This window comes from Polyodon spathula, chromosome 30 (assembly GCF_017654505.1).
Source record: "Polyodon spathula isolate WHYD16114869_AA chromosome 30, ASM1765450v1, whole genome shotgun sequence".
NCBI lineage: Eukaryota > Metazoa > Chordata > Actinopteri > Acipenseriformes > Polyodontidae > Polyodon > Polyodon spathula.
The window spans coordinates 4,792,884-4,817,596 of record NC_054563.1 but is presented as its reverse complement, the minus strand read 5'-3'; the positions used below and the strand labels follow the sequence as shown (position 1 = coordinate 4,817,596).

The following is a 24,713-nucleotide window of genomic DNA, read 5'->3' as shown; positions in this document are numbered from 1 at the left end:
AATTCAGACTACCGAGGTTTTATTTCGTCTACCGTAGTGTTTCCTCCAAAAGGATTGTATTTTACTTCTGTTGGTCCATACGCAGTGTTATTCATATTTGGCCCGTGAGAAGCATGCATCTGGCCTGTCAGGTGTCAGCTGTCCTTCATTACAAATGCTAGTTGCAGACAGGCACGGCTGAAAGGCCCCTAACATGCGATGTTTATTGGCAACGCGCCATAATACAGGAACAAATGTTCAAATGCACAAATGTAATAACACTTCTCCATCTGTGTTTACAACTTAAGCTACCCTCAACTCATAAACTTGTGTTTACACCCACTGTCTGCACATTCATTCCTATTCGTGTCAGTACACTCTGTAACCTAACGGTGTGTGTGTGTGTGTGTGTCTATATATATATATATATATATATATATATATATATATATATATATATATATATATATATATATATATATATATACAGTTTACTATTGTATTTAACTTCTCCAAATAATGACTCCTCTTCTGTAACGTCTATCTTTACTAAGGTTGCTGTTTAAATACTTGCAGCTCACTCTGGTCCACTTCTGACACGGAAAATGATTTGAATGTATTTTATTGATGCCTGCACAAAGTTTGTTTAGGACCATGCCTCTGTTTGACTTGCTTTCATTTCTAAAAATTAATAGGGTGCAGTTTTAATAGCATTTCAGTGATAATATATTTGCTTTGTGTACGCACATCACGAGCGCCCTGTACCTTATCTGGCAGTGACTCTAATTGAATACCACTGGTCTGTAGGTTTATGTGTTAATGTTTTGTGTTCCTTCATAGTTTCAAGTTCGATAGTGGCTATCATACAAGAACAAAACAAACTTGTGTGTTTGCAAGTTTACAAATCTGCAGAGTAAACTGCAAGGTAATACAGTACAGGGATGCTGCAGGGTATGGTATTTTTGCAGTTTTACCATGCTTTTCCCATAGTTACACTATGCATTTACTATAGTGTACACTGGTTTGCCTTGCTTATTAATATAGTTTAACATGCCTCGCTATTCTTTACAGTGCTTACCTATGCCTTACCATACTTTCACTATGCTTGCACTTGCCTACTATGGTAAACTTTTGTGTATTGTATCTGGACCAGATTGGAAACCTCTGTAGTGTTGTCTTGTGGAATGTTGTAATGGCAGCACTGAACTAATGGAACGCCACCCCTCTGCCCATTACTGGCACAGGCCAGACTTGGCTCTTCATACTTGAGTTTTACTGCTCCCTCCTCTTGAATGGACAATAGCAAACGCAGCTTATTCAATAATGCATTCTTTTTTATAACATTGTCCCAGGGCACACTGGAATGCAATACCCGAGTGCTCCTGGTTGCTGTCTGGTATCATGACTCATGGAATTGGCTATATAAAGAAGCATTTCCCAGTCAGTCTTGTTTGTTACACAGTGTGGATACAGCAGGTCTATGTTTTATGGTTAGAATTGGAATAACTGTTGTAACTGGTTACGGCTCTGTTGTATAAGTCATTTATAAGTAAGCCCCGGTTGGGATTGAAGGCTGGCAGAACTCTCTAACTCGCACGGATGGCGGAAGCTAGCTGGACTGCAGAAAAAAATGAATAAAAGGCAGACCATGAGGGCTGTGGATAAATACTACTGACAGGAAGGTTGGTGAATTCATTTATAAATAGCAATTACAAAAAAACATGCATCTTTGATTTTTTGTGCAATGTCAGTTTGCAGAATGGATTCCAGAATGCAGGGGGAGCTGACGGTAGAACCGGTTTAAGACTGAAACGAAAGATTGGGTTCTTTAATTTCTACACACAATATATATATATATATATATATATATATATATATATATATATATATATATATACACACACACACACACACACACACACACACACACACACACTATTAAAAAACCCAACGTGTTTGTACTGTAATGTGAAGGAATTATTCTGTCAGATGGATGTTCTTTAAGATTGGATGACTGCTGTTGTTTATTCAGTCCCTTGATGTAAACCGGTTTCAGTACTTCTGTTCCATTTCTATTGAGAGCTGTCAAGATTTATTTTTTTCAGATCATCTGTTAGATGCCACTGGCACTGATAACTGCTGCCCTCTGTTGCAGTGCGTTTGCCCCGTTCCTTCCTATTATCTTATGATCCAGTCTGTGCAAATAGCACTGCTGTAACCGAGCATACTGCTTGTTGTTCCAGAGTTTCTCCTGTTGAGTTTATCAGCACTGCCTTCATTCAGCTTTGTGTTGACATTTGATTCTACTATGTAGTTTGCATGCAGTCAGTGACACTGGGCTGTTCTTGAATGGGGAAGGATAATTTGTGTTGTTAACGGCGTAAACCAATGGGAATTCAGGTCCCAGTTCTGTGCTCGAAGCCTGTGTTAGAAGCCTGTCCACAATTGAAGTGATTTTTTTAATTGCTTTAAATGTGCATGTTTTGTACATGTAGCTGACAAACCAGCAGACCACAAGACAGGCATGATGTAGATACCAGCTAACAATGTATTTTGAGTTACCCAAAAGATTTAAGGGTATGAAAAGAAGGTTACCTTCACTCTCATTGTTTTAATGTATGTAAGTTGAGTGTGAGGTGAATGTTTAAAATGTACAGTAGGATATCCTTTCTAACAAGATGGTTCTTAGGACCCTTTCCAGGGTAACACAGTGCGATTAATAAATAGCTACGGCAAGGTTGCCAAGGAACGGGAAGGAATTTGATTTAACCCTATAGTTTGTGTGCATCGAGTGCAGCCCTACCTCCCGTTTCAATGATACCTATGCGAATGAAGTGAGCTCTGAGCAGGCAGCAGGCAGTCAGCGCAGTTGCTATCCCCTCCAGGCATGTGTAATGTGGTTTGTAGTTGCAATGTGCTAGAATAATGTTCAAACCAGTAACAGGCTGTTTTCACTAGTTTGTTGCCTTTAACAGCGAGGGCACAGGGTCACCACACAGGCACAGCTTGTAATTTCCACCTGAACCAAAATAACATGTTGCTGGTGACTAATTAGCTAATCAGGTGTGTAAAAATGTGGCTGTATATCTAATAAACGGTGTATGACAACGATGCAGTGCAATACGTGGACTGGGTCTGTTTTTTTATTGTAAGTTTTTTTCTTATTGTTTTTATGATTATCCAATTGTCCTTGTTGTCCTTGACTACATCTTTCTGTGCTATAGAAAGCTAAAAAAGGTATAAAGCACTCAAAAACACACTCAAAGAGGTTTTAAACAGTTGCCCAAGGAGAAGAAAGATACTGACTGTATTTCTTTTGTAGCACTGGGCCTAATTTAGTGAAGGTCAGAGTGTAACTCATGAATTAATGAATGGGGCCTATTGGTTTTGTTTTTTTTCAAATGCATCCCACTGCAGGTCTAGTTCTACTATTTATTCATCTATGTTTTTATTCATACCCTATATAAGGATGCTAAAGTCATTTAAAGTCTGTGTGTTTCAATTAATATTGATTGACTAGATATATTAAATATACTGTACATTAAATACATTTAAAAAACCTGTTGTATTTGAAAGGTATTGAATGTTTTACCATTTTATGGTAAATGTAGCTCCACAAGCATCTTAAAAACATGCAAATAAATTAAAAAAAAACACAAATGCACTTTATGCTTTATCATTCAGTGTGAGAGTACAGCACTTTCCCATGTCAAACACTGTTTTCAGGCTTGTAACTGTATTACAGCATGGTTGAGTGCTGTTGCCTCCTGAGTTAGGCACCACACTTTCTAGCATTTTCCAAGAGCGATGAAGTTGGTCATTCCAGGAAGTACTTTGCGTAAATGGAGGTCCTTTAAGGATCCTGTTCTAGGTTGAATTCCGTCCTGCACATCAGAGCTTAAACTCACAAGCAGGATTTCCAGGCTGACAAATGGCTTTTTTACAGTACTCGTCACTTTTCTCAAAGGCATGGCGTTTAATCTGCAGGATTCTGTCCCCTTAAAGATGAAGCTCCTCGTAATCATGTATTTTTTAAAGGTCTAAAGGTAAAACTAATTAAAAAAAAAAAAAACTGAAATACTAGCGCCTTCATCAGTGTATTGATTCAGACTGCATGTGGCGGTCCATGCCTGCGAGAGCCAGGTGTAACAGCATCCATCATCATAAGCCATGCACATGCCTTTTTAAAATGCATTTCTCATTTGAATAGACACTTTATTCCACCCATTCATTGATATAATGTGAGTGAAAAGTAATTTTTCAATAATAAAAAAAGCATTTTCATTAAAATTATACTTTATATATTACAGTAGGTGGGACGAGCAGAGGTGAAAGGTAACATTGTCTCATGATGTGTGTGGCATGAGAAGAAGAAAGCAGTCAAAACAGACAGCAAGGAGTGAGATTTCAGTGTAAGACATGACTGGGACATAGCGACGTGAAAAGAAACCTTTAACCAAAAAGTGCCTCAGCTCGGAAGTGCTTGCTCTCTCAAACAGACTTGTTTTAGTGTCACTTGAGTTACTGCCTGGGCTGAGGCAGTACGTTTCACACAGGCCATCCAAAGTCATTGTACAGAAATTATTTTCCTGGCAGTACTGACCACAGCTGGATGAAAGTATTCAGAGCCCAGTCTAGTGGGAGGTGACTGTGTGTCACCATGCAGAGGATTGTGTGAGTCCTTAGTGCTGCCCCTTGCTCAAGAAGACACCCCCTTATACACAGCCTTTTTTTGGACTGCTGTGTTTTTGCAGATAACGGTCAATATGACCAGTTATTACAAAGCTGAGCGATGCTAAACACAGGCTTCTCCTGTAAAAAATAATCTTCTAAACTAGTAGAAAGAGGAAGGATTAATAAGTAACTAAGGTTAGAAAGCAATGCCCTTTTCTGAAAGGCACCGTGCAATGAATTAATGATCAAAGTGGGCGAAATTACACAGAAAAACTGTGAAAGAGACAAGCGTTAGCTGACACTACTGAAAATGAAATGTTTCCAGTGCCCTTTGCAGGAATGGATTAAATGTTACTGATATACTCCCACTACTAGGATGCTGAAAACATCAAAAGACGTTTCTTGATAAATGTGTAGAATCTAAGCACATGTACTGGGACATCTTCTAACAAGGTAAGATCTTTGGCTTATTATGATAATAACTGAAAACTTTCCTTAACCTTGAAAGGCTTTCTTATTTGTGTTGATGGTTTTCACATACTTTAAAGCTCTAAACAGAGATTAAAGAAGAGGTTGAATCGTTCAGGTTTTCCCTGGTTTGATAAACGCTGGGTACTGCATGTATGGTCCATGCAAAAATCTCTGTACCAGAAAAATGTTTGTTTTAATAAAATATCACCAGAAAATCATAAGAGCTTCTACTTCTTGTTTTGTATTTGTAACATGACTATATTTTTTGTGCTGGACTAAAAAGTGTATTTAGTTGGTTATTTAAAAAATGCATATGTTTATATTATAACATTACATTAAACAATGAACAAGAAGCTTAGTTTCATTGTTCATCTTATACACTATATAACGTAGATCTTTTATTTAACATCATCTAATATAAAATAAATACAAAATTATATCGCAAAAGTCAACCGGAAGACATAATGGTAGTATGGCATTTTCATGATAGACAGTTTTTGTCAGTTTTTTGTGAAGTATATGGAAAACTACAAAGTGGTATGTAATTCAATAAGTTCATAAGAATATTATTCAACAGGATTCATTCGACTTTCTGAATCAAATGAGTTCATTATATAGGGTGAAGCAAAACTTTGGCCATAGCTGTACACCTGTGACAAGCATTACCTGTGGTTCAATTACAGATTAAAACTGTTATTTTGTACTGTCCATCAAGTATAAAGTAAAATGTCCACTGTTGTCACATTTTCTGTTTTTATTATATTATATGAGATTATATGCTCCAGTTTATTCCGTTATTACAGAAAAGTTTACAATAATTTTTAATTTTTTTTTTTTTTTTTTTTTTTTAAGAGATTTTCACCTAAAATTTGGCAGAATAAATTGTGATTTATACCAAGAAATGAATTTTCCTTTGGCAGATACATTTATTTCATTAATGAATTTGTGTTACTGCACTACGAGTGCTGTTCAGATAGTAACACGTTAACCTCACCGGCTTTAAGTGGTCACTCAGATAGCTGTTACTAATAAAATGATGTTCAGTCATTTCTGATGTTATAAACCCGCAAACATTTTAAACTAGAAGTAATTCAAATGGGGAGGTCAATTTTGCCTCTGAGCCCTACTGTTCAAGGTGCCCTTTAGTGGCAAAAACAGGCATTGTTGTCTTCGGGTCAGCCCAATAGAGGATAGCAAGAATGTTTTGTTATTTAGCGTTTGTATTTAAAATGGCAGCACTGGTTTGCATGATCTGCTGCACCTCGTTAAACTCGGACTTTAAAAAAACACAAAATGCTTCGACAGACCAACAGCTGGTTTAGGTAGTAAGAGTTCGTCTTCAGTCTGGCTTGTTTTTGGCTTCCCATCTCAATATAGACAGAAACGATCTAAACATTTGTAAACGAACACTGGTTAGAAGGAGAACTAATAGCGAGGACGTGTTTTTGCCAGTAATGAGCTTGAGCCGAAAGGGCCTCGCGGTGGATGGTATTGCTGTCATGCACTTGTATTATCTTGCCTTAATATTTCTAACAGGAAGCTTTAACTGTTGCTGTACCCTTGATTATCTCACTTGCTTTTACCTGCCGTTATCCTCCTACAATGAACGGTTTCAAAATGTAATCTGCTTTAAACATTATAGCAACCTGACTGCATCTCTGCCCACTCCATACCACGTGCCAAACCACGAGACACTGATGCCAGTGGAAGCTCATTAATAACTGCTGACTCCACCTCCGATGAATTTGAGGTTTCTGTGTCACTGGTCTTGTGCAACAATGAATGTGTTTATTCGGGCCCCATCACACAGATATCAAACACTAGTTACTTGGACTTAGACTGTCAAACTGCGTACTTGGAGCCCATTGAAGAATTTAGAAACAGTAAATATTGCTTTGTCCCTTATTAGAAACCGTTTTGCATCCATTCTAACCAATCACATTGCTCAGCTACAGTAAATGTTCTCACCTTACATCTAATGGAACAAAAAAGCACTGCTATGGAGACTGCTGTAAAAATAGAGGGCTCTTCCTATTACAAATTATAAATTAAATAAACATTTAAAAATTGAATTAGCACCAAAGCGTACAAATCATTAATTATGTATTAAATATCCTTGTGTACCAATGTGTACACATTGTGTCTGTAGGTGTCTGTAAAATGTGTTCCTCTGTACAATCTGTGCTCAATCTTTTTCCTATTGCTAAAAGAGCGGTGCTCTGTTCATTTTATCACGGTCCTGCCTCTGCATTTTTCCAGTGCAATTAGCCCATTACTGCAGCTAAATGGGGCATGGCGCCTGCACAAGTCACACCGTCTCCATGGTGATTGCGCATGTTTGCTGTGGAATTAGCAGGAAACTGAGATGTGTGGGCTTGCTCGAGTGTGACCACCCTCTTGTCACCTTCAGTGTGAAAGGACCTCATTACAGACATCACATGGTCACTACAGTGGGAGGGGACCTTGTAGGGTACTTAGTGGACAATAGCTGCATGTAACTTTGTCACAGATCTTGTAGGCTTTGAAGGTGTAGTGTTCTCAAAGCAAAATCGCCTCTGATTTGACCTTGGTATGTGTTTTTATGAAGAACCAAACCCAAAGTGCATTTTACAGTCTGTAATCAGAGAGTAAGATATTTGCCCTTGAAAATAGATTTATTTTATATATATATATATATATATATATATATATATATATATATATATATATATATATATATATATATATATATATATATGATAAAACATTGTCCACTTGTATGTTTGATTATCTAAGAAAATATATGACTCCCAGTATAGTCTTATTGCTATTATACAATATTGTATGCACATGTATTATGGTGATATTCCCTAACCTGCACTAAGACAATAGAGTTTCTCACCAATGACCTCTTTCTACTATGTCCTGGGCTGAGCTGGTACAGCATCAATATTAGGCAGGTTACAGTTTCAGGTTGTTCAAACTAAATGCACGGCTACAACACCTCCATTTCTCATAAAGAATTCAGCGATAGTTATTTATGCTTTCATTATACTTTACATGATGTGTCTCTGGTTCTTTAATACATGTATAATTTTTGTAAATTTTTCTTTGTTTTTACATGTTCAGGGAAACAGAAATGAGATGGTCTCCACGTGACAAATATCCAGCGTGATTCAGGAGAGAAAAATCCAAAGGCATTTCGTTACAGGACGGTAAATGGCAGCGAGCCTCAAGCTTTGTTTTCTTTGGTCGCCTTCACAAACAGTATGGTCAAGAAAGTCAGCAGAACTTGACAGAGGTTCCCTGAGCTGTAAATGTTCTGTTTCCTGAGGTTTTAGAAGCACCTGGACTGAAATACAATGAGGTTTCATGTGTACAATCTGGTCCTGTTGGGATTAACCTGTGTCATCTCCGAATACGGTCCAAACCAGAGAGCGCAGAAGAAAGGAGACATCATACTAGGAGGACTCTTTCCTATTCACTTTGGAGTGACGGCAAAAGATCAGGATTTAGCATCAAGGCCAGAGTCTACAGAGTGTGTGAGGTAACCATTTTACTATCAGCATAACGAATGACCATACTGCATGATTCACATGGCAGTCTCCAGGGCTTTCCCAACCATGCTCGCTATTCTGACAAATTCATGGATCAGAAAAGAAGGCATGCTGGTATTACATCTTTGTTTTTTTAAAGGCATTAAGAAATTTTAATTTATATAATTGACTGGACAGCAATTTCATTGGCTGCAAAGAATTCAAGTCTATGCAATTGTCTCTGTAAAACCAAATGACTGGTCTCATTAGCATCACAACATTAATATCATATATGAATACCTTCTATATTATTTTATATTTTATTGGCTGTTCTATAAGCACAGCAGCACCCCTGCAATACGTGTCTGGTGGTTGAAGCACTTGGCAGCCTGAGATGAGGGTTGTCTCAGTTCATCTGTTTTTTTTTGTTTTTTTTTTTTGTTTTTTTGTAATTACATTTTTATTAAACAAGTTTATAAAACTTGGAGCCCAATAGCCAGGTTTATTTCTTATGTATGGAAAATGACAAGCTTTTAGTCACAGGCAGTGAACTATATTAAACACAGGCAAGAATTTCAGCAAAAGTGAAACTAAATAACAAGTTCTTTAAGCCCTACTTTCTCAACCCCACATACTGGTCTCAGATTTATTACCTGAAGATGTAAGCAATATCCCTACTCCTCACAACAGGGGGCAACACTTCTTTGTAAGAACTACTTTCCATCTAAACTGCATACAGCTGACACTGTAAGGAGAGGAATAACACAAAATAAGTATAAAACTAGCAAGAAACTAATTGTAACGATAAATAAAAATTAAAACACTCAGGTTACAGCTCAAGTAGCTCCTAGTGAGCCCAATGGATCAGCTGTGATTGAAAAGGAAACTCTTCGACAAACGTTTGGACTAGAAGACTTGATCAGCGTCTTTGACCGACTGGTATGTTCTTGTTTGTTAGGGTTTTGGTGTTGGCGCCACCTTCAGGTGATTAGGTGTAAAAATCTCTTAATGGTCCTATGGAAATGAAGTCTAGTGTTGGTCTGCATGTAATTGACCACACTCAGGTGTCTCGTGAAGAGAGTTAGGAGTAAGATAGAATGCAGTGAAGCTGGAGAAGTAAGGTAGGAATAAGCTGCTGCTGAATTCAGGAAAATGTGAAACAGTGAGGTGGATGTTTGTGGTGAAAACGAAATCGGAAATATTTTCTGGTGTAACAGTGTTATTTATTTAATTCCAGGTTGGCTGTCTGTCATTAATGGGCTGCTGGTATTTTGTCTTTTTTTTTTGTTGCAGAGTTTTTGTTGGTTAAAGAACCGAGATTGAGTTTGAAATTGTGAATAAAGCGAAGTGAGAGAAACTTTGGTGTCAAAAATTATCATAGTCACATAATATGTCAAGTTTGTATTCACATGTTCTTTAATGGGTAAGAAATGGACCAAATCAGCGTATGAAAGCCAGATTTTTAAACTAGATATCTAGTTATGGAGCGTTACTGTAACACTACCACAAAGAAGGCTTAGCCAGTATTTGCTATTACAAAATATAGTATGCACAAATCCATTTTCACCAAATCCACTTTCCAAAACATAGTTTTTGCTATGTAAAAGCATAACCAGACATTTTGGGAAAAGTGGCCCGGTACTGACCCGTTTTTCTTTATCCTTTGGGAGCGAGTTGATTTCAGGCCCTGGTTGAATATCCTGTCCTACTGACAGCATGTGAGATGGATTGTAGCATGATATATTAATAAACAAGCATGTCCCCTTACCACACCCAACACTGCACTCCAAACTTTAACATCCGTGACAGCTGTGAAAGGTCAGCCTGTAAATATGCATAAACAAAGTTGTTATAGAAATACACTGCAATTTCTAGCTAAACTAACACCAGCATCTGACTGGTCACTGACTATATACTATATCTACACCGACCACAGTACTACCACTGCCTTAAAAATCCAGGCGTCAGGAGGTTTGCCAAAGACAAATGCGTTCTGTGTTTAGAAGGCTATGTGGTCCAGTGGTTAAAGAAACGGCCATGTAATGAGGTGGTCCCCGGTTCAAATCCTAGCTCATCTACTGACTCATCGTGTGACCCTGAGCAAGTCATTTAACCTCCTTGTGCTCTGTCTTTCATGTGAGACGTTGTTGTAAGTTCACACACCCTAGTCTTGTATCTTGTAAAGTGCTTTTTAATGGTGGTCCTCTATATATATAAATAAAGATGAAAGCAATCCAGCTGATTTTCAAAGCAATAATACAATCCAAATGTAAAAGCTTTACTCTTTACGTTCCAACTCCTCAGCTGTGTAAGCACCAGAAGTATGGGTGTTGTTCATACTGTATTTAATATTGTATCTATAAAGTAAGTGAAAGGAGATTTCTGATTGAGAAACTTGAATTTGTGTTTCACTTACACTGTAGCAATTGGGAATCGCTTTTTTATACTAATGTTTTATTCTTGGGTTAAGTTGTACCAGCAATACATTTCCATGCACATTGAATATGGTCACATTCCAGGTACTGTGAATATGCACAGTTTAGAATAAAGTACCAGTGGAAGTCATAAGGGAACGATCTAATATATGTAGTGAATGCTGTACTGAGAAGGGATGTTCACTGTGTATTTCAGTGTATGCAAATAACAAGATCCCTACATCAGAAGAATAGTTTACAACTCAGTTTACAGCTCGGCAGTTTCAGTTGCTAGGTTTGGTTTGGTGTCTTTAGGACAGAAATGTGGAGTATTATGACATACATATTAGCAATGCAAAGCCATTTTATTAGTCGAACCACGACCAAATATCACTCAAAAACGGTTTCCCTCAAAACTGAGCTTCACCACAGTGAGGCGCAAAGCAATAATAACAATTAATCAGAAATATATTCATACAGCATAGTCACAAGTGTTCAGTACATGTAAACAGACTTTATTAACAGTTTACAATCCAAAACAACTTCAAATAGTGCATGCTGCAAACAAACTATACTGTAACTGATCACTAATTGGAATCTCTGTAAACAGACAACACAATATTTGAATTACAGTCCCGTATTTGTACAGATCATCAATAACTTTCAACAATCACTGGTTACAGCATAGTACCAAAAAGAAACTTGGGAATACACTGAAACCTTGTCTTGTGTGTAGCTGTGATTGACGTTGATACATCATTCGGATGTTAAACTTTACCTGTTAACATTTCTTTAAAACAACCTGCCACTGAAGTTTTTTTTTTAAACGATAAAACTAAATTAAAATGTTAAGGTAAGAGAATAAAGAAGAGAAGATAAACGACAAACTGTTGATGTAAACAGAATTCCAGATACGAAAACAACACAATGACCAGTGGCCAGCAAAGCAATACACTTTGAACTGTAGCTTTTGCATTGCTTAAAACAAGTGAGCTGAACCTAAAGCTGCTCCCCTAATGCATTCTGTTTGTGCTCGACAGGTATAACTTCAGAGGATTTCGCTGGTTGCAAGCTATGATATTTGCTATTGAAGAAATCAACAACAGCAGCACCCTTCTCCCGAACATCACCCTGGGCTACAGGATATTCGACACCTGCAACACTGTGTCCAAAGCCCTGGAGGCCACCTTGAGCTTTGTGGCCCAAAACAAGATCGACTCCCTGAACCTGGATGAGTTCTGTAACTGCTCAGAGCACATCCCCTCCACCATAGCTGTGGTGGGAGCCACAGGATCTGGAATTTCAACCGCAGTAGCAAACCTGCTGGGACTGTTCTACATCCCCCAGGTAAGCACGCTGATCTGTGGAGAAGTTTCTCAACAGTTTATTTAATATAGTCGTGGATCCTCCACGTTCCCCTTTTCGCTGTTCTTGTGCTGTGGATGACGTTTGTTTGGAGGGACTATTTTACAGTGATTCGTAAGGGAGCTCCTCTTCTAAGTATTTCCTAGCGCATGTGTTAAAATACACTGTTGATTAAACTGCTGTGCTAGACCCCCTTGAGTTGATTCATCCTGTTTTGTAATGAGCAATCCATCCTCCAATGCACACCAAATGGGAGAGATTTCTGTTCTTCATTTTCCCCCCTCAAACTGGGCTTCCAAAGCGGTGACTGAAGACTGGTCATTGAGCTCTCCAATAAATATTTTACAAAGTGACCTGGGTGTCAAACCTGTAAGTGAGTTTATAACTGAGACGAAAAATATAAGTGGCCTGGTTCTTAGATTGAATATCTCGCAGACTGTAAACATATTGACAATATTGAAAGCTGACAGGAAGAACCCCCCCCCCCCCCCCCCCCTTCTCTGTCCCCTCCAAATTTGTGATCCAGCATCTTGTTTCAGGACTGTCCTAGGCATGTTTTCAGGGGTACTGAATATATTTTTATGGAAAGCCATGAAAAGGGTGGCTTGTTTTCTGTGTGCATACTTGGTACAGGAGATGCAAAGAAAGGCTTGAGGGAAAAACTATCCTGGGGAAAATATCTCCAAGCAGTTTAGTATCTTTCAGGGAACAATTAGAAACTAGAGAATGATGAGGTCAAGGCCTGGACTGCCTGTTACTATGCACCTGGTGGGCTGGCAATGTCTGAAACTTGGTTAAGTTAGAAGATAAGCTGCTATTTTGCAATTACAAACTTTACAGACTGTACAGACATGAGTATGAGTAGATGGCATACAGTGGAGAGGTTTATTTCATTTGCCACTTGCCACTGGCACAATTTTGAAAAAAGGGCTTTAGAATCCAATAATACTGGTAACACTATTGGCATTGGTAGCTATATTGATATTATGTAATATATACATGACAGTGGTATCCTATGTGGATCTGAAAACATAGCAGTATAAACCCACAAGCTGATCCGTTTTATTGGGTAATAATGAATGCCCTTGTGCTATTTTCACAGACCTAACAGAAGTTTTCACCTAATTTTAATTGGAGAATTAACTGGATTGGGGATGGATCCTTTGTAGGGTTAGGTATGAGATACAAAAGGGAAGGTATGAGATACAAAAAGAAAAATATAAATGCAATTATTTTGGAATATATTTAATCGTATTTGAAGAGATTAGCATCAGAACATTACCAGATCTGAGGCACTTATTTTAACCCAAATGTTATAACAGTTTCTGTTTCGCCCCCTATAAAGGTTAGCTATGCGTCCTCCAGTAGACTCCTGAGCAACAAGAACCAGTATAAGTCTTTTCTGCGGACTATTCCTACCGATGAGCACCAGGCGACGGCCATGGCTGACATCATCGACTACTTCCACTGGAACTGGGTGATAACGATTGCTGCAGACGATGACTATGGCCGACCGGGAATTGAGAAGTTTGAACAAGAGGTTAGCGATCGAGATATCTGCATTGACTTTGGCGAGCTCATCACACAGTATTCTGACGAGGAGCACATCCAGGGGGTCGCTGACCGCATCCAGAACTCCTCGGCGAAGGTCATCGCTGTGTTCTCGAGCGGCCCGGATCTGGAGCCTCTGATCAAGGAGATTGTCCGGCGGAACATCACTGACCGGATCTGGCTGGCGAGTGAGGCATGGGCCAGCTCTTCCCTCATCGCCCTGCCAGAGTTTTTCCACGTGGTCGGCGGCACCATCGGGTTCGCCCTCAGGGCTGGACAAATACCCGGCTTCCAGCAGTTTTTGCAACAAGTGCAGCCCTCAAAATCTTCACACAATGGGTTCGTCAGGGAGTTTTGGGAAGAAACCTTTGATTGCTCTCTGGGCGGCAGTTCAGACTCCAAACCCACAGGGCCTTTGACCAGACGTCCTATGGAACCATCTCAGAGTGGAAACAAAAGCGTGAACATCAGGCCCCTTTGCACAGGAGAGGAAAACATCACCAGTGTGGAGACCCCCTACTTGGACTTCACTCATCTGCGGATCTCCTACAACGTGTATGTGGCTGTATACTCCATCGCCCATGCCTTGCAGGACATCCTCACCTGCACCCCTGGGAAAGGCCTCTTTGCTAACGGCTCATGCGCAGACATCAAGAAGGTGGAAGCGTGGCAGGTAAGGCAGGAGTAACAACTGTCTGCCCCACTATTCACTCATGCTGCTCAGTTACACAATAAGTAAGATAATAGCTTGTATTAGCTGCCTCATTTTTGCTAGAAGTACAGCTACGGCCAAAGGTTTTGCATCACCCTATATTTTGCTTCATAAAATCGAATGAAACCTGCTTGATAATTTTACGTTAACATACTGAATTACACACCGCTTTGTAATTGCTATATACTTAGTGAAAAAAAACTGGCACAAATTAAAAAATGTGGCATTTCGAAATCTAATATGAAATACTGTACAGCTGTCGTGGCTTGTATGATGTTAAATTATGTCTCAATCCTAAAATTCTAGGTGATGTAAAACTTTTGGCCATAGCTGTAAGTTAATAGCTTGCATTTGCTCAGGGCATGGGCGAAACAAAGGAACCTTGTGGCATCCACCATCACCATACTGCCTCTCTTTCACTGGATACAGCACATTAAAACACCAGAGCACGTGCTGAATCAATCTGTTAACCAAAGATAATTTATCATTTTCTTAGCTTTGGGCTTTGTCCTTTGCAGAGCAGCCCGGTATCACTTTAATTATTTCATTAGAGTTCATCTTAATTTGCTCAGGATACCAAAAAGTTGAAACCTGTTTTTAAAAAACATTCATCAGAAATGTCTGGTCCAGTTGACTTTTTATTTTGGTCTGCAGATCATAAAACAAAGCTCGACAGTACAGAGAACTCACAACCACTCATAATGATCCTAAACACCATTAAAACAAGAGCAGATCAGGGAAGGTTAAGAATTAACGTTTGCTTCAAAGATTCTCAACTGTACAGATTTTGCAAGTCTAGACACCCTTTTGTTCCTGGCTGAAGTCTATGGCATGAGGAGAAGTTGGTATTTTACTGTTCTGACCCCTCCTGTTAGAGAGGGACTGCAGTAGACTGAGACTTGACTCGTGTATTTGTAAAAAATGTATAATTTTTTTTAATACATTTTATTGCATACACATCTAAAAATATGTAGGTGGGTATATATATATATATATATATATATATATATATATATATATATATATATATATATATATATATATATATAAAACGGTGTGTTTCAATTTAAAAAATTGCACATCTCTAGGAATTAGTGAATAACCCCATTATTGCATTTGATTTCCTGCTCTAATTACACAGGCTACACTTCCATTGAGCAGATGTGTGAGTATGTGAAAGAATGAAGTGGCAATTTATTTTTGTCTTGCCCCACTTGACATTCTAAAGTGTATTTTTAGGTCCTAAAACAACTGAGACACTTAAACTTCACGAATAGCATGGGAGAGCAGGTGGACTTCGATGAGAGCGGGGACCTGCTCGGGAACTACACCATTATCAACTGGCACCGCTCGCTAGAAGACGGCTCAGTTGTGTTCGAAGAGGTTGGCCTCTACAACATGAATGCTAAAAAAGGGGAGAGGCTCTTTGTTGATGAAAGAAAAGTGCTATGGAACGGATTTGTCAGAGAAGTGAGTGTGCTGTGATGTGGCTTTTTTTCTTAGGATTCTGTAGTTTGTACTTCACAACTCCCAGTGCAACTGCACTTCAGACACTAGAGGGCGCCATATATGTATAAACAGTAATCCTTTGCGTATCCGCCCGTCACATATCCGCATCACCGTTTATCCTCCATGATCAACCTCTTCAGCAACGTTAGTTTATTATTGAACAGAGAAGATTAGTTCAGAGATTGTAAATCCGATCAAAGTCTTCATACACTGTGTTGTATGTGCTCAGTGTGCTGCCATTGCTTGTAGTGTCACATGTGCTGTTCAGTGTGTTGACAATAAATCCTGTTCACCTGCAGGGCGTATCAACTTCAGCCTCCGTCTCGATCTCCTGCCTGTCACTCAGCAGCGAATGCGCGCACCACACAGACAGCTACTCTGTCACAAGCATTAATACCCTGTATCTTTCTAAACAAGGGATTTAGGGGAGCTCCCTAATAAAAGCTGAATCTCAAAACAGTAACTGTGTGAATATAGTAAGTGTTACAGCTGTGTATAGTGGCATTTAAAACAGGACTTTTTACATACCCGCCCTTACTCTGGTCCCACCACAGTCAGATACGAGTCTCATTACTGCATTACATTACACACTGAAGCAACTGTGTACGTTTTTTAAAACTGTATTCTTATATCTAGCTTACTCTCTACTATATCATTCACACTAATACTATATTGCACGGAAAACAATGATTAACGCTTTAACATTTATCTTTAATTGAACCATAAACAGAGCTACACCATGTGTTTTGTCTCCACACACCTTGTGTGTGGAGACAAAATCAAAACTAAATCTGGTACACTGCTTAATTGCCCACCTAAAGACTACATTTTACAGGGATTCAGACTCTCTATCTTCTTAATGTAGGTGCCGTTTTCAAACTGCAGCATGGACTGTGAGCCTGGCACCAGAAAAGGGATCATCGAGGGGGAGCCCACCTGCTGCTTTGAGTGTGTGGAGTGTCCTGAAGGAGAGTACAGTGATGAAACAGGTGAGACACTAATATTTATACCTTCTCGAAATCCAAAAAAGAACACTGATGCTCACAGAGTAAGCACAAAGACTTTGTGATAGAAAGGCTAAAGTGGTTAATGAGTGAGTGGATGTAGTTAAAGAAAGATAGAAGAGCTAGCAATTCTGTGATCAGCTCTAATTATCAGCCTGTTCTACCTATCTGTTAATAACACTGCAGGCAGTAGACGAGGAAAAAGACAGTGGATGCTGTTTAAAATGTGCACTGTCTGAACTTTTGACAGGTTAAGAAGGTGTACAAAGTGCAGCTCAAAAGTAAAGGGGTTGTGACAGTTAATAGCTAGCATGTGAATGCTTCTCCTATGTGAAGTGTAAAACCCTACATTATTTTAATCACATGAATGGCCAGCAGAAAGCTTATTTCACTACCCTCTGTTGTCTTTTTAAGGCAATTCTATTTGTTTGTTACTGAGCTGATTATTTTCCAATATTTCTTGTGTATTTTTTTTTTTCTTTAAAAGATGCAAGCGAGTGCTTTAAGTGCCCTCCTGACTCCTGGTCTAATGAAAACCACACATCCTGCATTCTCAAGCAGATCGAGTATCTTTCCTGGACTGAACCCTTTGGAATAGCGTTGACCCTGTTTGCCGCCCTGGGGATTTTTTTGACCTCCTTTGTATTGGGAGTTTTTGTGAAATTCCGTAACACTCCCATTGTGAAGGCCACCAACAGGGAGCTCTCCTACCTCCTCCTTTTCTCCCTCATCTGCTGCTTCTCCAGCTCCCTGATATTCATCGGCGAGCCCAAAGACTGGACCTGCAGGCTCCGCCAACCAGCCTTCGGGGTCAGTTTTGTGTTCTGCATCTCCTGCATCCTGGTGAAGACCAACCGAGTCTTGCTGGTCTTCGAGGCGAAAATACCCACCAGCCTTCACCGAAAATGGTGGGGTCTGAATCTCCAGTTCCTCCTGGTTTTTCTTTGCACATTTGTGCAGATCATGACCTGCGTGATTTGGCTTTACAATGCACCCCCATCGAGCTACTGGAACAGTGAGCTGGAGGATGAGATCATTTTCATCACCTGTAATGAGGGCTCCCTGATGGCTCTTGGCTTCCTGATAGGCTACACCTGCCTCCTGGCAGCTGTCTGTTTTTTCTTCGCCTTCAAGTCCCGCAAACTCCCCGAGAACTTCAACGAGGCCAAGTTCATCACTTTCAGCATGCTCATCTTCTTCATCGTCTGGATCTCCTTCATCCCTGCCTACGTCAGCACCTACGGCAAGTTTGTGTCGGCCGTGGAGATTATTGCCATCCTTGCCTCCAGCTTCGGGCTGCTGGCCTGCATCTTCTTCAACAAGATCTACATCATCCTGTTCAAGCCTTCGAGGAACACGATCGAGGAGGTGCGGTGCAGCACAGCCGCCCACGCCTTCAAAGTGGCAGCCAGGGCCACTCTGCGGAGGAATACGGTGTCGCGGAAGAGGTCCAATAGCATCGGCTCCTCCGTCTCCACACCCTCATCCTCCGAGAGCTGCAAGAGCAACACTGAAGAGCCTTCCTCCCCCACAGGGCGGCAGAAAGCCTGCAAGCAGAAGGTCAGCTTTGGCAGTGGCACTGTCACCCTCTCCCTCAGCTTCGAGGAATCCAGGAAGAACTCCGTGCCCTGCAAGAACATGAGGAGGAAAAACTCTCTGGAAGCCAAAAACAGCGATGACAGTCTGATGAGACACAAGGCCTTGCTTCCTCTTCAGAACAGCGAGGCAGGGAGCGACGCCAGCTTCAGGACAGCCAGCAACAACCCATCTCAGGAGTCAGTCCCAGGAGCCAAAAAAGAAGAAACCCCGAATTCTGAAGAAACAGCTTCCTTCCCATCGGTGAACTCTGTACATTTTGATACCAACTTTTCTTAATATAGCGGAAGAAGATGGGAAGGACAGCTCCCCCCAGTCCTGAACTGTGTAAATAGGCTGAATATTATTATACACAAAGTTCTTCCTTAGAACTACTGTATTGCTTTGGATGTGCTCAAGAGGTTTTGACTGAACAGACAAAGGCAGTGTCTTACATGTTTAACACCCTGCAGCTGAATGTAATAATCCAAGTTTCAGACCAGGGTTATCTTCTAGCTGTGGAGGGAACAGAATATATGAGACGTGATTGTGTGCAGTGCTTTTGTTGCATATTGGAGCCAGCTTTTGATTCCACTGAAATTCCACTGTTTGTTTGTTTTTTATGACACTAAAATTTTGGAGGGGCTGCGTATATGAAGATATGTGGATATAATCCAACAATCTGACTGGCTAATAAGCGTTCAATAATGTTTTTGTATTTATTTCACAAGTAAAATAACACAGTTTGTGAGTAAGTGAAGATTTTGTGATGTGATTGAGCACGAAGTTGTGTAGAGGATCCAGATTAATGGAATACAGGGGACAGACATCACAACTGTAACACAACACGTATGGTATTTCAAAGCAGTATCCAGGGCAATTCATTTCTGTTTATTTGTTTGATCCATTGTACAAAAAAAATAATATTTTTTAAAGAATTCGAGTTTCCGTACATACCTGTATATAAAGAATATTTTTTAATTATAATTGTATGGAGTTTAGATTTGGAAAAGTACTGGAAATGTACTTATTACAACAGATTGAATATTGGCACGGATTGTTTTTCACACATGAATAGATTAGTGCAGCAAAATTCTCTATTTGTCAAGACAAAATATGAAGTAATTTTGATGCATTTTTTTAAAATAATAAATGTAGGGGTTTCATCGATTAATGATTAATCACACATGTGGGCTCTGATGGATTAGAAAAAATGGGATGATTAATCTGGTCCACCTGAGTGCGGTATCAAACAATGTTGCGGGAAAAAATACATCTTGAAAAATGGCGGAGGGTACTTCTAAAGACCAGGGCAAAAGGGCAACAGGATGGTGTGTCAGAATGAAGAAAAAAAGTGCAACTTGCAGCATTTGCTTATCGGTGCTTTCCTTTCACAGCTGTGCTACAAGTTTATCGTATCATCTTAGTCGCAAGTAAGCTGTTTTTTCTTTTTATTCCTCCTATTTCTTTCAAACGATAGCAGAATATGGACAGCTGTATAGCTGGCAATAAATTACATTTCTCTTCAGCAACTGGTAATTTACAGTAAATTATTAACTCTTTTTGTTAATATATACTCTCTTTTTGGTAATATATACACTGTTTTTGCTAATGTATACACTCTTTTTGGTAATATATACACTCTTTTTGGTAATATATACACTTGTTTTGTATGTTTAATCTTTTTTCTTTTAGACATGTCAGTTGGCTGAAGGAAACACACACAGGCAGTACAGCTAACGTCACAAAAGGGGATTACTTGTAATTTTGTCTTTCATATCATGAGCAAACAAGTGTGATTAATTGATTAATCAATTGTAGCTCTTATGACGAATTGGTCAATAAATGATTCAAACCACTAATTAAATGTAATACACATATCAAGAGTTAATAAGAAATGGTGCATATATATATATATATATATACTGTATTCTCAGTAGACCTCCTGGTAAAAGAGAAAGAAGAAAATATGTTAGTCCACAATGTGTATCTGAACTACAGGGGTGAAAACCATTTTCATTTTCTATGGAAAATCATATATCGTATGCCGTTAAGTACACCTTTCAAAGCTTTATTGAGAGTCTTCAAATCTAAATTATATATATATTATATTATATTATATTCTAGAATACACCAGTCTTTCACATTTCAATGGAGGTTGGAATCTAATGAGAAAATCAATGCTCTGATATTATTAGCAGGTCTGAAATAAAAAAAGTTATTTTTTGAGATTGCAGAATGATGCCAGCCCTTATACAAGTTTACTGCGCTATACCACGACACATGCACAGCAAAGTATAGTGAAAGCATGGTGAAGCTTGATAAAGCACTGTATGGTCAACACCATGTTAAAGATAGAGGACTAGTAGGGATGTTAATAGTTTATAGAGAATTTTGTTAGAAATTTGAGTGTCAAATATAGACATAGTTAGTCTTAGTGGTAGTGCTGTAGTAAGGAGATTTTATTATTATTTTTTTTTTATATTCTATAATCTATTCCATCACTGTTGTACACATTTAGTCTTACACAGAAATTTCATAGTAATTCATAAAATAAAAGTACAAGCTTCTTATGCTGGCTTTTCTGAGCAGTTACAAAGATGACCAATATTGTCCCCTGAGTGGCTCGCTGGTAAAAGTGCAGTTGTATGTTATGCAGGGTGAGTCATACAGTGCTGGTTCGCGTCCTGGCTGTGCAAAGTGGCGGTCTTTAATGGAGATTTCCGAAGGGAGCATCGCATTAGCTCTGGAGCTCCTGTGGGTTAGGGAGGCAAAACCGGCAGGGACTGTTTCTCCTCATCGCTCTACAGCGAACCCTGCTGGCCACGTGCCCAGGGAGCTCAGAGCAGACACCTGCAAGGCTGGTCTTTGCCCTCTAGAGGTCACTAACATCTGCTTTCGAGTTCCTGGGTGTAAAACAGGAATCTGGCTTGGTCATGGGATCAGTGAAGCCCCACTGAACCATCACTTCTCGTGAGCTGTGTGGGAATTCTGGGATGAGGGGGGGAAATTGGATTGGACACTCCAAATTGGGGAGAAAATCAATCCTATAGTTTATGTATGTCCCTGGTAGTGGACTGACAAAATGAGTGAGATTTACAAAGCTGTAAAATAAGGTCTGAAACTTGCTTACGAGGTTTCAGAAAAGTAGCAGCCTTAGATAATCTACTGAGGCAAAAGCTGAACAAATCAGCCCACACTGAAGTTTCATTAATTATCAAATACATGTTTGTGACTTCTCAGAGAGCAAGCTGATTGTTTTGTGTGTGTGTAAAGCTGAAAAAAAAACCTTCAAAGCACTGTCTGTAAATTCCTTAACCAAATAAAAATAAAGGATTTCTCTTATGTGCTGTTTAATCCTTAGTACATAGAAAGCACAAACAACACTTCTGTCTGAATATGAGATTTGATTATTAGAAATGCATTACTGTAGTTTCCAGGCAAACTATAGTAGAAAGATTCAGTGATACTGTATAACTCTGGCACCCTCTTTATACCTAAGGGGGTTCAAAGTGACACAGCTAGTAATCGATGTAGAAAATGAAATAATCATACAAATATCAAAATAACATTTCTGAACCTCACAAAAAGGTTCCCAGCATTTTTTATTCCCATACTTTGAACTAAATAACAATATCTGTACCGTGGGGCCCTTCCCCAGTTGAAACCCCACTCTATATACTGTAGCACTTCACTCAAGCTTTATTTCCATGGAATTTTGTTACGGATGGAGACATGGTTTAAATTGTATCATATCAGCCACAAAACCAAAATGGTGTTGTCAAGTGGCAGTGAAAGGGTTACTTAAAGTGATTATCATGGGCTCACCAAATTGTAGTTAGTTGGACTTGCAGATCGTTTAGATCAGTTCATAACTCTCATAAAGCGCCTGCTGTACTCCTAGCTCACCTCACCTCTGGGCCCGATGCACAGGCGGTGCTCATTGTGAGCCTCTTTATCATGATTGCAGCTCATTATTTGTGTGTGTTGAGTAATGTGCATTGCTCTTAGGCTGCCAAAATGTAACAAGTGTAACATTTTTAAGAAACAGTAAAAAAAAATCAGCATAAACTTTAAGATCTTAAACATAGATGTTTAATGATTTGACACAATGAGCCAGATTGATCAAGTTTCTTGCGTTTTTATTTTCATTTCACAAACAAAAGGGGAAATTACACTTTGGAAGAATGCCATTAAGAAATCTGGCCCATTCTGCCGTCTTGCTCTCAAAGATGCAATGTGTGTTGTAGATGTGCATGTCTTTGAAAGTCAGGCACTGGATCCACTGTCCAGTTTTCATTGACTTGGTAAGATCAACACAATTCAGTAGTTATTTTTCATCATGAACAGGCACCTATTTTAAAGTGGTAACATATGAAAAAAATAATAAAATGAAGAGCTTTTTTTCATGCATTCTGTTGTCTAATCACTTTTCTCAGATTAGGTAGAAGACACGTGTTGAAAATGCATAGATAAATGATTTAGCTTCTCTATTCCCAGTTGTTTACTAGCATTCTCCAGTTATTGCCCTTGTTATCAATTGCTGTCTGGCATAGACATCACAACAGTGTAAATGGCATTGACTTACCATGCATTGCAGAATTAAGATGCGAACTAAGCTCATTCTGTAATATGTAACTCCGGACACTAGATGGCAGAGTTTACATATTAACAGACAGAAAAGTAATGAAACTGTTACACTTCTTTCACAACCATCTGGAAAAAAGTGGCACAAACACCAAGTTTTATTTAATCAGTCCTTCAGAAACAAACTTAAATGCAGCCGCACTGAACAGGTGTCATTGTTTGTGAAAGGATACAATGGAAAATGCTGGTTAAAGTTTACTGCAGCCATGTTTATATGTGGTTAAGCCTGTGTAGTGAAAGAAATACAGTAAAGCACAGCTAGAAAAAAGCCTGGAATAATAAAAGCAAGTTAAACATCACAATTGAAACGTGTTCATTGTCTCTTGCTTTATACAATAACATTTCCTCTCTTTGTTTTTAAACCAATTCAAATGCCAGCTAACCCCCTTGCCAACCAGGTGGACTGAAGAACATGGTAACATTCGATTGCACTTGGAACCTGCGGCCAAACAAACAAATAAATATAGTACTGAAAATCCGCAATTATATCTGTGAAGAATGTGCATATAAAGGGTTGGGTGAGTAGTTATGAAGAGACAGGTCAGAATGTGTGGTGCTTCTCAAGGGAAGATCATTAGCATTCCTTCGAAAGAGGTCAACGTTTACTACAATTTTAAGGAAATCAGTTCAGTTTATTTCAGTTACAGGATTTTATTAAAAAAAGATAAAGTGAAAAATGAAAAACTGCCACCACTCAACTGTGTTTAATCCATATCCCCCATTCTGACACGTTGGAAATGGTGCCAGACTTCCATTTTAACCCGCAACTACCATCCACGGGTCCTGTGGACGCAGAGCCCTGTTCAAATGCCCACTGCTCTTCTGCTATGTGCAGCCGCTCACTGTACCCTCTATCGATTGATCAAGAAACGATCATAATGAATAACTTGCAATAACTCATTAATATAATTAAATGCTGGAGCTACTAGGAGTCAATTCTAGAGTCCTATGACGTTAATATGTTGCAAACGGAAATAAAAAGGCTTTTCCAATTTTTTTTTCAGGTTCATTTTTACTTATTTTGGCCAATGGCACCATTTTGTGCCACTAAACTTTGCTGGGATAAACAGTTGCATTCTCTACATGTCTGCAGACCCAAATGAGTCTGAAATGCTCTCGCAAACTCCGCTCCCTACAGTGGATATTCTCAGAACCGCTGCTTGCTGACCCAGTCCCTGCAGATGATCTTTCCATGTCCAAAAGGAAAAGGTGCTCCATTTGTCCATGGACTGAAAGACAAACATTTCCTGCGCCTTGTGCAAAAATCCCATCTGTGCCTGTGTCCAAACTGCACCTG

General features: G+C 39.2%; 1 protein-coding gene across 3 annotated transcripts; it reads left to right on the top strand.

Moving 5' to 3' along the window:
• The first annotated feature begins 816 nt into the window (after positions 1–816).
• Positions 817–22,846, top strand: casr (calcium-sensing receptor). 3 transcript variants are annotated; one of them, XM_041232657.1, is made up of 7 exons: positions 817–1,661; positions 8,233–8,650; positions 12,094–12,400; positions 13,764–14,642; positions 15,921–16,151; positions 17,056–17,179; positions 17,682–22,846. In XM_041232657.1, the coding sequence occupies exons 2-7, from the start codon at positions 8,466–8,468 to the stop codon at positions 19,067–19,069; spliced, it is 3,114 nt and encodes a 1,037-aa protein (XP_041088591.1). In that variant the 5' UTR covers positions 817–1,661; positions 8,233–8,465; the 3' UTR covers positions 19,070–22,846. The 3 variants fall into 3 exon arrangements, with proteins under 3 accessions (XP_041088591.1, XP_041088590.1, XP_041088592.1); XM_041232656.1 differs by lacking the exon at positions 817–1,661 and adding an exon at positions 4,720–5,106; XM_041232658.1 differs by lacking the exons at positions 817–1,661; positions 8,233–8,650 and adding an exon at positions 9,485–9,578.
• The last annotated feature ends 1,867 nt before the right edge of the window (positions 22,847–24,713 follow it).

Coding starts and splice junctions, on each gene's coding strand:
- casr (XM_041232657.1), top strand. CDS start 8,466: ATGAGGTTTCATGTGTACAATCTGGTCCTGTTGGGATTAACCTGTGTC. Junction 12,401..13,763: donor GACTGTTCTACATCCCCCAG/GTAAGCACGCTG, acceptor CCCCCTATAAAG/GTTAGCTATGCGTCCTCCAG. Junction 16,152..17,055: donor GGAACGGATTTGTCAGAGAA/GTGAGTGTGCTG, acceptor TTCTTAATGTAG/GTGCCGTTTTCAAACTGCAG.